Source organism: Scyliorhinus canicula, chromosome 1, assembly GCF_902713615.1.
Source record: "Scyliorhinus canicula chromosome 1, sScyCan1.1, whole genome shotgun sequence".
Lineage (NCBI taxonomy): Eukaryota > Metazoa > Chordata > Chondrichthyes > Carcharhiniformes > Scyliorhinidae > Scyliorhinus > Scyliorhinus canicula.
Window position 1 is genome coordinate 103,742,620 of NC_052146.1, and position 12,977 is coordinate 103,755,596.

General features: G+C 46.9%; 1 protein-coding gene across 3 annotated transcripts in view; it reads left to right on the top strand.

The window, feature by feature from the left end:
• LOC119977482 overlaps positions 1-12,686 on the top strand; it is a 28,239-nt gene extending 15,553 nt beyond the window's left edge. The window contains exons 1-2 of one of the 3 annotated variants that reach the window (XM_038818491.1): positions 8,514-8,635; positions 12,265-12,686. In XM_038818491.1, coding sequence (XP_038674419.1) covers positions 8,627-8,635; positions 12,265-12,642 — 387 coding nt within the window. In that variant the 5' untranslated portion in view covers positions 8,514-8,626 and the 3' untranslated portion in view covers positions 12,643-12,686. Of the gene's footprint in view, positions 1-8,513; positions 8,761-12,264 lie in introns of those variants that run through there. The other 2 variants (XM_038818479.1, XM_038818470.1) reach the window with 2 other exon arrangements.
• The last annotated feature ends 291 nt before the right edge of the window (positions 12,687-12,977 follow it).

Below are 12,977 nucleotides of genomic sequence, written 5' to 3' on the forward strand. Positions count from 1 at the left end.
CATTCAATTTAAGGTGCTGCATAGAGCTCACATGACGGGGACAAGGATGAGCCGGTTCTTTGGGGGTGAGGACAGGTGTGTCAGATGTCTGGGAAGCCCAGCGAACCATGTGCATATGTTCTGGGCATGTCCGGTGCTGGAAGGGTTCTGGAAGGGGGTGGCAAGGACGGTGTCGAAGGTGGTGGGGTCCAGGGTCAAACCAGGATGGGGGCTTGCGATCTTTGGGGTCGGGGTAGAACCGGGGGTACAGGAGGCTAGGGAGGCCGGAATACTGGCCTTTGCGTCCCTAGTGGCTCGACGAAGGATATTAATTCAATGGAAGGACGCGAGGCCTCCAAGCGTTGAAACTTGGATTAACGATATGGCTAGCTATATTCAGCTAGAAAGGATCAAATTTGCCCTGAGAGGGTCGGTACAGGGATTCGCCAGGCGGTGGCAACCTTTCCTTGACTTTTTAGATCAGAGATAGACGTTCGGGGTCGTGGCAGCAGCAACCCGGGGGGGGGGGGGGGGGGGGGGAGGGGGGGGGGGAGGGGAGGGGGGGGAGGGGAGGGGGGGGCAGCAAGGGTCGTGGGGGGACACGCACGACTGTAACGCGGGCAAGCCTGCTCGCTGCTCATGTCTGAAACTGTAGGCTGCCTTGGTTGTTAAGGTTGCCTGGGGGGGGGGGGGGGGGGGGGGGGGGGAGGACTGGTGCGCGCGAGAGGCGGGCGAGGGAGGGACATTTGCCTAGAGGGATTGTGTTGTAAATAATTTAAAAATTAGTAGGGGTAAATGTCTGTATGGAAAAACTCTTTCAATAAAAATTATTTTAAAAAAAAAAATCACTTATAACAAGGAGAAGTGCGTGTTCCGCACAGACCGCTTAGCCATCCTCGGCTACGTAGTCCAAAACGGACTCCTGGGGCCCGATCCCGACCGAATGCGCCCCCTCAAGGAGCTTCCCCTCCCCAACTGCCCCAAGGCTCTCAAACGCTGCCTGGGGTTCTTTTCTTACTACGCCCAGTAGATCCCACAATACACAGACAAGGCCCGCCCACTGATCCCGTCCACACAAATTTACCCTCACGGCCAAGGCACAACAGGCCTTCGCTCGTATTCGTTCGGACATAGCCAGGGCTGGGATGCACACAGTAGACAAAACACTGCCCTTCCAAGTAGAGAGCGACGCTTCAGATGTCGCCCTTGCTGCCACTCTAAACCAGGCAGGCAGACCCGTGGCATTCTTTTCCTGCACCCTCCATGCCTCCGAAATCCGGCACTCTGTTGAGAAGGAGGCCCAGGCAATCGTTGAAGCTGTGCGGCACTGGAGGCATTACCTGGCTGGCAGGAGATTCACTCTCCTCACTGACCAACGGTCGGTAGCCTTCATGTTTAACAACACGCAGTGGGGCAAGATCAAAAATGACAAAATCTTGTGGTGGAGAATCGAGCTCTCCACCTATAATTACGAGATCTTGTATCGCCCCAGCAAGCTCAACGAACCCCCAGACGCCCTCTCCCGAGGTACATGTGCCAGCGCACAAGTGAACCAGCTCCGTGCCTTGCACGAGAGCCTTTGCCATCCGGGCGTCACCTGTTGTACCATCTGATCAAAGCCCGCAATCTGCTCTACTCAGTCGAGGAAGTATGGATAGTCACCAGAGACTGCCAGGTCTGTGCGGAGTGCAAGCCGCACTTCTACCGGCCAGACCGTGCGCGCCTGGTGAAAGTGTCCCTCCCCTTTGAACGCCTCAGCGTGGATTTCAAAGGGCCCCTCCCCTCCACCGACCGCAACACCTACATCCTTAGTGTGGTCGATGAATTCTCTAGGTTCCCCTTCGCCATCCCATGCCCGAATATGACGTCTGCCACCATCATCAAGGCCCTTGATTCCATATTCACTCTGTTCGGTTTCCCCGACTACATCCACAGTGACAAGGGATCCTCGTTCATGAGCGATGAGCTGCGTCAGTTCCTGCTCAGCAGGGGTATCGCCTCCAGCAGGACGACCAGCTACAACCCCCGGGGAAACGGGCAGGTTGAGAGGGAGAACGGGATGGTCTGGAGGGCCGTCCAGCTGGCCCTACGGTCCAGGAACCTCCCAGCCGCTCGCTGGCAGGAGGTCCTCCCTGATGCACTACACTCCATTCGGTCACTGCTGTGCACCGCACACTAACAATATACCCCATGAACGTGTTTTTGCCTTCCCTAGGAAGTCTACATCCGGCGTGTCGATCCCGACTTGGCTCGCTGCCCCAGGGCCAGTCCTTCTTCATAGGCATGTAAGGCACCACAAGGCAGACCCTCTGATGGACAAGGTACGCCTGCTCCACGCGAACCCCCGATATGCCTACGTGGAGTTCCCCGACGGCCGCCAGGATACAGTCTCGCTCAGGGACCTGGCTCCCTCGGGTGCCGATCCCATGCCCACACTCCTCCCTACCCACACGCCACCCTCCCTTTCCCTGGCGCCCCCGAATTCAGCCCCACCAGGTCCATCCCTCGTTCCCCTGCCCACACTAGAGGACATGGAAGATTTTGGCTCGCTCCCGGAGTCATCCCACCACTGGCCAGCACCAACACCGGCAGCACCTACGCCGTCGTCGCCGACACCGCCTGTGCAGACGTCGCCACCACTGCTGCGTCGCTCACAACGGAACGTCCGACCGCCGGTCCGACTCAACCTGTGACGGGCACAGGGTTGGCCGATTGACTCTTGGTCCCCCCCCCCCCCCCCCCCCCCTCCTCTGTAATTATATCACTTCAATGTATTATAGTTTCACGTCACCCCTGCCGGACTCATTTTTTACAGGGGGTAAATGTGGTGATCTCTACCACTGTATATATGTGTGTGCTTGCATTAGGGGATGTATGACAGTACCTGTATTACAGGTTTTCCGGTAAGCCCCTGCTGGCTAGCTCCACCCACAGGGAGCTGTATAAATATTCATAAGTTTCCCTGAGGTGCCATTCTACAGCTGCCGCTGGAGGAATAGCATCTCACTGTAATAAAGCCTCTCTTGTACCTTATCGAGTCTTTTGTGTTCAATTGTTAGCGCCACAAGTGGTCAGCACTGTTGCCTCACAGCGCTGAGGACCCGGGTTTGATCCTGGCCCGGATCACTGCTCCTGTGGAGTTTTCACATTCTCCGCATGTCTGTGTGGGCCTCACCCCAACAAATCAAAGATGTGCGGGGTAGGTGGATTGGCCAAGCCAAAATTGCCCCTTAAGGTTTCTGATTAATGATGACCTTGGGATGCTAATGATTGGGGATTCAGCAAAGCTAATACCATTGAATGTCAAGGGGCGATGGTCATGTGCAGCCCAAGACCTGTCTTGTCCAGATCTGCTTCATATGGGCACGGATCTTATTTATTTATTATAAATAAATTTAGAGTACCCAATTATTTTTTCTGTCAATTAAGGGGCAATTTAGCGTGGCTAATCCACCTACCCAGCGCAGGTTTGGGTTGTGGGGGGTGAGACCCACACAGATACTGCGAGAATGTGCAAACTCCACACGGACATTGACACGGGGCCGGGATCGAACCCGGGTTTCAGCACTGTGAGTCGGCAATGCTAACCACTGCACGACTATGCAACCACGGACTTTATTTTATCTGAATGGTAGTGCAATCCTGAGTGAACATCCCTACTTCTAACGTTATGATGGAGAAAAGATAATTAATGAGGCAACTGAAGATGGTTGGGCCTAGGTATTAGGATCCCAGACCAGACCCCAACAGTGACTAGCATTACTGGATTTTAAAAAAACCAATATTTTCGTTAAATTTGTAAGACTCTGCGGAAAGAATACTTCGTTCCAAGAGTGATTCCACGAAGAAGTAGGAATTTGGTACTTAACTTTTTTTAAATACTTTTTTTCCAATTAAGGGGCAATTTAATGTGGCCAATTCACCTGCCCTGCACATCTTTTTGGGTTGTGGAGGTGAGACCCACACAGAAATTTGGTATTTTATATTATTATTTTTAAAATAAATTTAGAATACCCATTTATTTTTTTCCAATTAAGAGGCAATTTAGCATGGTCAATCCACACACCCTGCATATCTTTGGGTTGTGGGGGTAAAACCTATTCAGACACAGGGTGAATGTGCAAACTCCACACAGACAGTGACTCAGGGATTCGAACCTGTGTCCTTCGTGCCATAGGCAACAGTGCTAACCACTGTGCCACCATGCTGCCTTGGTATTTTAAACAAACCTTAATTTATTTATTTTTTAACAAAACTTTATTATTAACACAATATTAAACTCTTTAACATCACACCTGAAAATAGTTTACAATTACCCCTTAAACAACACCATACCCTTAATTACTATCTCTATTGCCAATTAAACAACACAAAAGGAGGGGGGGGGGGGGGCATGCTGGCACAGTGGTTAGCACTGCTGTCTCGCAATGCTGAGGACCCGAGTCGGATCCCGGCCCCGGGTCACTATCTGTGTGGTGTTTGCAAAATTCTCCTCGTGTTTGCATAGGGGTCACCCCCACAACTCAAAAGGTGTGCAGGCTAGGTGGATTGGCCACGCTAAATTGCCCCTTAATTGGAAAAATGAATTGGGTTACTCTAATTTATTTTTAAAAAAGGATACCTGTTGTGATGCCCTGGGGCTGAAATAATTGACCTCCAACAACCACAACCATTTTCCATTGTGCCAAGTATCCCGCTTGGGTCACTGTCTATGCGGAGTCTGCACGTTCTCCCCGTGTCTGCGTGGGTTTCCTCCGGGTGCTCCGGTTTCCTCCCACAATTCCCGAAAGACATGCTGTTAGGTGAATTGGACATTCTTAATTCTCCGTCCGTGTACCTGAATGGGTGCCGTGGTGTGGCGACTAAGGGATTTTTACAGTAACTTCATTGCAGTGTTAATGTAAGCCTACTTGTGACAATAATAAAGATTATTATTATTCAACCAGTGGGAAGTTTACCCCTGATTCCCATTAACTTCAATTTAGCTAGGGCTCCTTGATGCCATTCTCGGGTGAAATGCTGCCTTGATGTCAAGGGCAGTCACTCACACCTCATCTCTTCAGTTCAGCTCCTTTGTCCATATTTGGACCAAGGCTGTTTCTCCTCGTGTCTGCGTGGGTTTCCTCCTGGTGCTCTGGTTTCCTCCCACAGGTCCCAAAAGACAAGCTGTTGGGTGAATTGGACATTCTTAATTCTCCCTCTGTCTACATGAACAGGCGCCGTGGTGTGGAGGCTAGTGGATTTTCACAGTAACTTCATTGCAGTGTTAATGTAAGCCTACCTGTGACAATAAAAATTCGTAATGAGGTCTGGAGCTGCGTGAATCTGGAGGAACCCAAACTGAGCGTCCATGAGCAGGCTATTGCTGCGTAAGTGCTGCTTGATAACACTGTTGATGACACTTTCCATCACTTTATTGATTATCGAGAGCAGACTGATAGGGTGGTAATTGACCAGGTTGGATTGTCCAGTTTCTTGTGTATGGAACATACCTGTGCAATTTTCCACATTGTTCGGTCGATGCCAGAGGTGTAGCTGTATTGGAACAGCTTGGCTAGGGGGTGTGGTACATTCTGGAACATAAGTCTTCAGCACTACAGCCAGGATATTATCAGGGCCCATAATATTTTCTGTATACAGTACACTCAGCTGGGGTTCGGTTTAGCTCATGGGCCAGTTTACCTCAGTTGGCTGGACCGCTGGTTTGTGGTGCAGAGTGAGGGTTATTCATGAAGGCCCCACCTTTTCACCCTTGCCCCTCGCCTGAGGTGTGGTAACCATCAGTTTAAACCACCACAAAGGGGAAAGCAGCCTATGGTCATCTGGGACTATAGCGACTTTACTTTTTACTTAAACTAAGCTGTTTTTTGATGTTACCTGGACTGCATCAAATTGCCTGAAGACTAACAACTGTGATCTGAGGACCTCAGAAAGATGCTGAAATACATAATCTATTTGACACTTCTGGCTGAAGATGTTTACAAATGATTCAGTCTTGTTTTTTTCCCATTGTTCCTTGGGCTTCTCTAATTATTGAGGATGGGAATATTTGTGGCGCCTACTCTTCCAGTTAGGTCCACCACCATTCATGACTGGATGTGGCAGGACTGCAGAACTTTGATCTGATCCATTTGTTGTAGGATCACATAGCTCTGTGTATAGCATGCTGCCTCTGCTGTTTGGCATGCAAGTATTGTAGCTTCACCAGCCTGACGCCTCGTTTTTAGGTATGTCTCATGCTGCTTCTGACATGCTCTCCTGCACTCCTCACTGAATCTGGGTCTGTCCCCTGGCTTGATGGTAATGGTTGAATTAGAGATATGCTAACATCTCTTTGTGCATTATTTGGCCAAAGCTTGATCCCCATTCCGAACTCAGCCACCATTTTGGATATAGCAACACCAGTGTCTTGTTTCCTATGTGGTAGGTAACTTGTGCTACTCAATCCTTGGTTGATGGTGAGGTATTCTGAATCTCGATGAAGAAGACTCAAACTCGCCCAGTAACAGAAAGGTTTATTGATTAACTATAGCAAGTGCATGAGTTCTTTACTTTAACTTTGATACTAGTGATAAGGTTAACAAGAACTAACAACAGTGACTATACATAACTCCACCAACTATCTGAACTATTCTGATATTGCCCTGACCACAGTGCACCCAAGAGAGAGACCGACAGACTGCCCAAGACTCAATGTGGCTGCCTTTTATACCCCCTCCGGCCCTCAAGTGATCATGTGGTGCTGCTGATTACTCATTAAACCCTTGTGTACATGCACGTATACAGAGATCACTACAACCAGCTACTTATGTAACATCTTGAAAAGAGGAAAACACTCCCAAGGTGCTTGGCAAGGGCACAAGCAAAATAGATGGTGAGCCAGGAAAGGAGATATTTGGAAGGGTAATCCAAAGCTTACTTAAAGAGGTGGATTTGAAGGTGAGAAGGAAGGACGTTGTGATAATAGGGTTTAGAGCGGGAATTCGCGAGAGTGGGATCCATATAGCAGAAGGCCGGGTTGCCAATGGCGTAGCAGAGTGTGGGATGGGGTTGGGGTGTGTGCACGGGGTTAGTATTAATACACAAGTGGCAAGAAGTAGAGGGTATGGAGAATTGAAGAGACAGGGTGGGGGGTGGTGAGAGAAACTGTTGGAGGCATGAAAATATTTACAGAGATACAAGGCCATTGAGGGATTTAAATCTTGTGGAGTAAGTATAGAACAATGGGGCATATACTTAAAATTTGAGTTGGATCTTTCAGGGGTGATATATTAGGAAGCACTTCATCACACAAAGGTTATTGGAAATTTGGAACTCGCTCCCCTAAAAAGCGACTGGGGGGGGGGGTTCAATTAAAAATACCAAAATTGAGATTGATATTTTTGTTAGGCAAGAGTTAAGAGTTCCGAAACCAGGGTGGGTGAAGTAGTTAAGACACCCATGAGCATTGATCCCTCCTGCCCCTACCCTGGCTAGAGAACAGAAAAGGCCAGAGGTTTGCTTAGCTGTGATGTGACCCATCAATGAATAACTTGGCACTTCACACAGGAATGAATGTTGCTGGATTCCAGGCAGCCCTGGGAAACTCTACCCTGGAGGAGTTAACGCTTTCAACAGCAGGAGTTGGGGGGAGGGGAAAGGATAGAAATTCAGGCAGAAAAGAAATATCACTTAACTGCAAAATGGCACTACCAAGCTAATGGGAGACTTGCTCTGTATTGCTTTGCAGGAGTTTTATTTACATTATCACTGTTATCACACTAATAAATTAATGATAATATTTTATTCACATCCTCTGACAATCATTCCAACACGAGTTAAAATCACCCTTTGATTAAATACCTGGACTCTGGGAACCTGCTGAAGTATTTCTGTCTTTAGCTTCAGGGACTTATAGATCGAATGAAAGCAGAGGTAATAAAAACTCTTTTAACTAGTAAGATCAATTATGATGCTCTCTTTGAGCTTTTTAAAGAGGAAGTTTGTGGACAGGGCTGGCTTAATGCACCAACAGACTGATAAATCCTACAGCAAACAGACTCCCTGACATGAGGCAGGAGGAGTGGGGGAGGGAATACTGAGTCTCCTTAACCTTGTGGTGCTTCAATTTAACTCTGGAATTTGCCTAAACTGATAAATAAATACCGATCTGACTATTAGAAATCACTGGAGGAAAAGGGAGCACGTCAGGATGAGGGAGAGACACACACATGCCAGCTTCTGCACAGTTTCAATACAACATGCGCTGCATTGTCGCATTGTAGCCAACAGGACTGTGACAGGCTGGGCCTATACTGAGGTCTCAGTAGGTGATCTTGCTGTTGCTGGCTTTACGTATTTATACAGCTGGAATATTCTCAGTCTCCTCCTGCACCACTATATTACCACTATCATTTCCACTTAATGTAACATTAATCATTACGGCACACAAAATAAATCATTGTCTTGTGCATATGCAGCCTGTGTGTGGGAATGAACATGCACAAGTCCAAATCGCTTTATTTGATTATCTGCAGTTCTACAAGTTTTATTTTCATGCGGTCCAGACATTTACTTTAAAAAAAACTGATTTGATACAAGAAGGAATATTGATAATAGGGAAGTGGGAGCCTATAATGGATTGGGGCGACATTCAAGCAAAGACACAATGCAGCTGGTAAGCTTGTGACATGGAGGAAGCCATATTGTGGGAAAAAATGGTACTTTAAAGAAAGGTGTCCATTTATGATAATATACTAAAGAAGTTATCACATGGCTTATTGTTTGGGTTCATATCCACAGGTAAGTTAACCTCTCGTTTTTTTGCCGAAGAAGCTTTAACTCTGTTGAAAAGTCACAGACCTGAAATGTTAATTCTATTCTCTCTCCACACATGTTGTTGGACGTGCTGGGTGCTTTCAGCATTTTATTTTCTGTTTTTCTTTTGGCTTTTCAGCATTTTCAGTATTTTGCTTTAGCCTTTACTCATCTTTTAAAAAAAATTTAGAGTACCCAATTCATTTTTTCCAATTAACGTGCAATTTTGACGTGGCCAATCCACCTAGCCTGCACATCTTTGGGTTGTGGGGGCAAAACCCACGGCAACACTGGGAGAATGTGCAAACTCCACACGGACAGTGACCTAGAGCCGGGATTGAACCTGGGACCTCGGTGCCGTGAGGCAGCAATACTAACCACTGCGCCACCGTGCTGCCCTGGCCTTTACTCATCTGTGAAGTTTGATGATGCATGTCGACCTCGAGGGATCTCGCAAATGTACTCATCCCTCTTTTGCTCAGCACTGGCCTGTTCTTCCAGTAAGGATTGGTGGATGGTGATAAGGAAAGTAAAAAACCCAAGGGTCAGCACAGTGGTGCAGTGGTTAGCCTTGCCGCGTCACAGCGCAAAGACCCGGGTTAAATCCTGGCCCCAGACTCTCACTGTCCGTGTGGAGTTTGCACATTCTGCCCGTGTCTGCATGGGTCTCACCCCCACAAACCCAAAGATGTGCAGGGTAGGTGGATTGGACACACTAAATTGCCTCTTAATTGGAAAAAAAAGAATTGGGCACTCTAAATTTATTTTTAAAAAGGAAGAAATAAACCCCTAAACAATGTTCCCTTCCAAAGATAGGGCAGATTGTAATGATCCATCTGTCGTCCTTGTAATAATAATAATCCCTTATTCTCACAAGTAGACTTCAATGAAGTTACTGGAAGAGGCCCAGTGTGGGAATCTGGTGTTCTCGAGCAACACCCCTGAGCTAGGGATCGTTAATCAGTCAGGGTTTTCCTCCCCCTCTTTACTACATAGTGTCCCCTTTCTAGAGGTATTTGTGTACAAACTACTGACCGAGGAGGGCATTGCATTTGGGTGCAAAAGTTCCCCTGCCCATTTGAGTTGCTAGCACCGTCTGCTTTGCACATCTGGGGTGATTGATGTACCAGAGTCATCTGCAGCAGTGGTCGTGAATCCCTTAAGTAAAGCGGGCCTATAGTCATTGAGGTTTACAGCATGAAAACAGGCCCTTCAGCCCAACTAGTCCATGCCGCCCAGTTTTTACTACTAAGCTAGTCCCAATTTGCCCACATTTGGCCCATATCCCTCTGTACATATCTTACCCATATAACTGTCTAAATGCTTTTTAAAAGACAAAATTGTACCCGCCTCTACTACTGCCTTTGGCAGCTCATTCCAGACACTTAACATCCTCTGTGTGAAACAATTACCCCTCTGGATCCTCTTGTGTAGAGGACGCTACACCAAGCACGCTAAATGCCTTCTTCCCCCTTCTGTCCACCTGTGACTCCACCTTCAAGGAGTTATGAACCTGTACTCCGAGATCTCTTTGTTATATAACACTCCTCAACACCCTACCATTAACTGAGTTGGTCCTTCACTCATTCGACCTACAAAAATACATCACCTCACATTTATCTGAGTTAAACTCCATCTGCCATTAATCGACCCACTGGCCCAATTGATCACGATCCCGTTGTAATCCTAGATAACCTTCTTTACTGTCCACTATGCCACCAATCTTGGTGTCATCTGCAAACTTACTAACCATGCCTCCTAAATTCTCATCCAAATTATTAATATAAATAACAAATAACAATGGACCCAGCACCGATCCCAAAGGCACTGGTCACAGGCCTCCAGTTTGAAAAACAACCCTCTACAACCACCCTTTGTCTTCTGTTGTCAAGCCAATTTTATATCTAATTGTCTATCTCACCCTGGATCTCACCTTGAGATTTAACCTTATGCAAGAACCTACCATGAGGTACCTTGTCAAAGGCCTTGCTAACATCGACTGCACTACCCTCATCTACCTTCTTGGTTACCCCTTTAAAAAACTCAGTCAAATTCGTGAGGTATGATTCCACTCACACATGCTGACTGTCCTAATCAGTCCTTGCCTCTCTAAATACCCGTAGATCCTGCTCTCAGAAAAACTTCTAACAACTCACCCAACACAGATTTTAGGCTCACCGGTCTGTAGTTCCCAATCTTTTCCCTGTGGTCCTTCTTAAACAAAGGCACAACATTTGCTACCCTCTAATTTTCAACCACCTCACCTGTGGCTGTTGATTCAAATATCTCTGCTAAGGGACCTGCAATTTCATCCCTAGCCTCCCACAATGTCCTGGAATACATTTCATCAGGTCCTGAAGATGATCTACCTTGATTCGCTTTAAGACTTCCAGCACCTCCCTCTCTGTAATATTTACATTACTCAAGACATCACTATTTATTTCCCCAAGTTCTCTAACATCCATGCCTTTCTCAACAGTAAATACCGATGAGAAATATTCATTTAGGATCTCGCCCATCTCTTGTGGATCTGCACATAGATGACCTTGTAGATCCTGGTCATATGATGGCAAAGAAAGGCCCTTGTGTTCATCTAGCCTGGCCCAAACAATTATTAAATATACCCAATAGACTTTGGATAAAATTGATATATAAATATACACTATAAATTTTGAATTCTGTACCCTACAGAACTCTAGATATTCACTCAGAGTATACTGAAGTCAGTGATGGATAGATTGTTGGACATTAAGGGATTTGAGGAATGTGGCAACAGTGTGGAAAGATGTAGCTGAGAGAGATCAGCCATGATCTTATTGAAGGGCCTGCCCTGGACATACTTCTTATGCACTCCCCACTCCAAACCAAAACCATGAGATCATCAAATCCCTACAGTGTAGAAGGAGGCCATTTGGCCCATCAAGTCCGCACCGACCCTCCGAAACAACACCCTATCTATGCTCACTTCCCCACCCTATGCCCTTAACCCTGTAAGATAACCTGCACATCTTTGGACACTAAGGCGCAATTTAGCATGGCCAATCCACCTAACCACATCTTTGGACTGTGGGAGGAAACCGGAGCACCCGGAGGAAACCCACACAGATACGGGGAGAAAGTGCAAACGCCACACATTCACCCAAGGCTAGAATTGAACCCAGGTCCCTGGTTCTGTGAGACAGCAGTGCTAACCACTGTACCACCCTGAGATCTCCTGGGAGAAGTTGGGAAAACATTTTTAAAAACTGCAACATTTTGGAGAGAAGAGATCCAGGAAATTGTCATCGCAGTTATTGGAGGGGGCAATAAAAACAGTAACATTTTGTTCTGCAGTGAACAGGTGCAACTGGGATAATGAGAGCAATGAGGAGAAAAAAATACAACACTGGGTAAAGGTTGACTTCCCCTGAGCAATGTGAAAGAAATGGTATCCAGTTTGGTAATTATTATGGAAAGATATATATCATTCAATCATTTTTATTTCTGCAGCTATTATATAATAAATGTACAGATTTCTGTAAGAGAAGACTTGCTTCCAACAAAGCTGCTGAGCCTTCATCTGTGAGAGAAATGCACTGTCTACGCAGAGGAATGTTTGCACAAGACAGGCTGGCAAGAAGACTCCATCTGGTGGAATGTAAACTCTCCGCAGTGGAAGATATGGTTGTTTATGTTGTCGATCAAGTGGAACAGCAAAGGAGGCTCCAAACTGAAAGCGCTGCTCCATCCCAGGGCTGCAGCTGCACTTGGTGCCAGAGCTCAAATATCTCCAGGAGAGACGTCGGCTCACTGGAGTATGAACAACAAAGCCCGCTGCAGTACTCAGTCACACAAAGGAGGAATCTCTCATCCCGGTATCATACTTAAATCACTCCAGCATGCTTAGACACAATAAAGTGTGAACAAATTCAGCTGGACTTTGCTTGCATCATTTCCATGTTTCAGTAGATTTTACTCATTTGGATAACCCCCTCAGTCGTCAGGTTTATCCCAGTTTGCTTGTCAACCAGACAAACTGAGAAGACCCAAAGGCACGATTATTCTGCTGATCTCACCCAGTACAAGCATTTCAAAGTGCTACAGTTGACTGAGTGAGGGAAGGAGAAAAATCAATTCAGAAAATGGCCTGGGTAATGTCACACAATTGCTTCGACCCCAATGTCAAACTTTGGGTGGGGGGGGTTAATTGATGAGAAACTTAA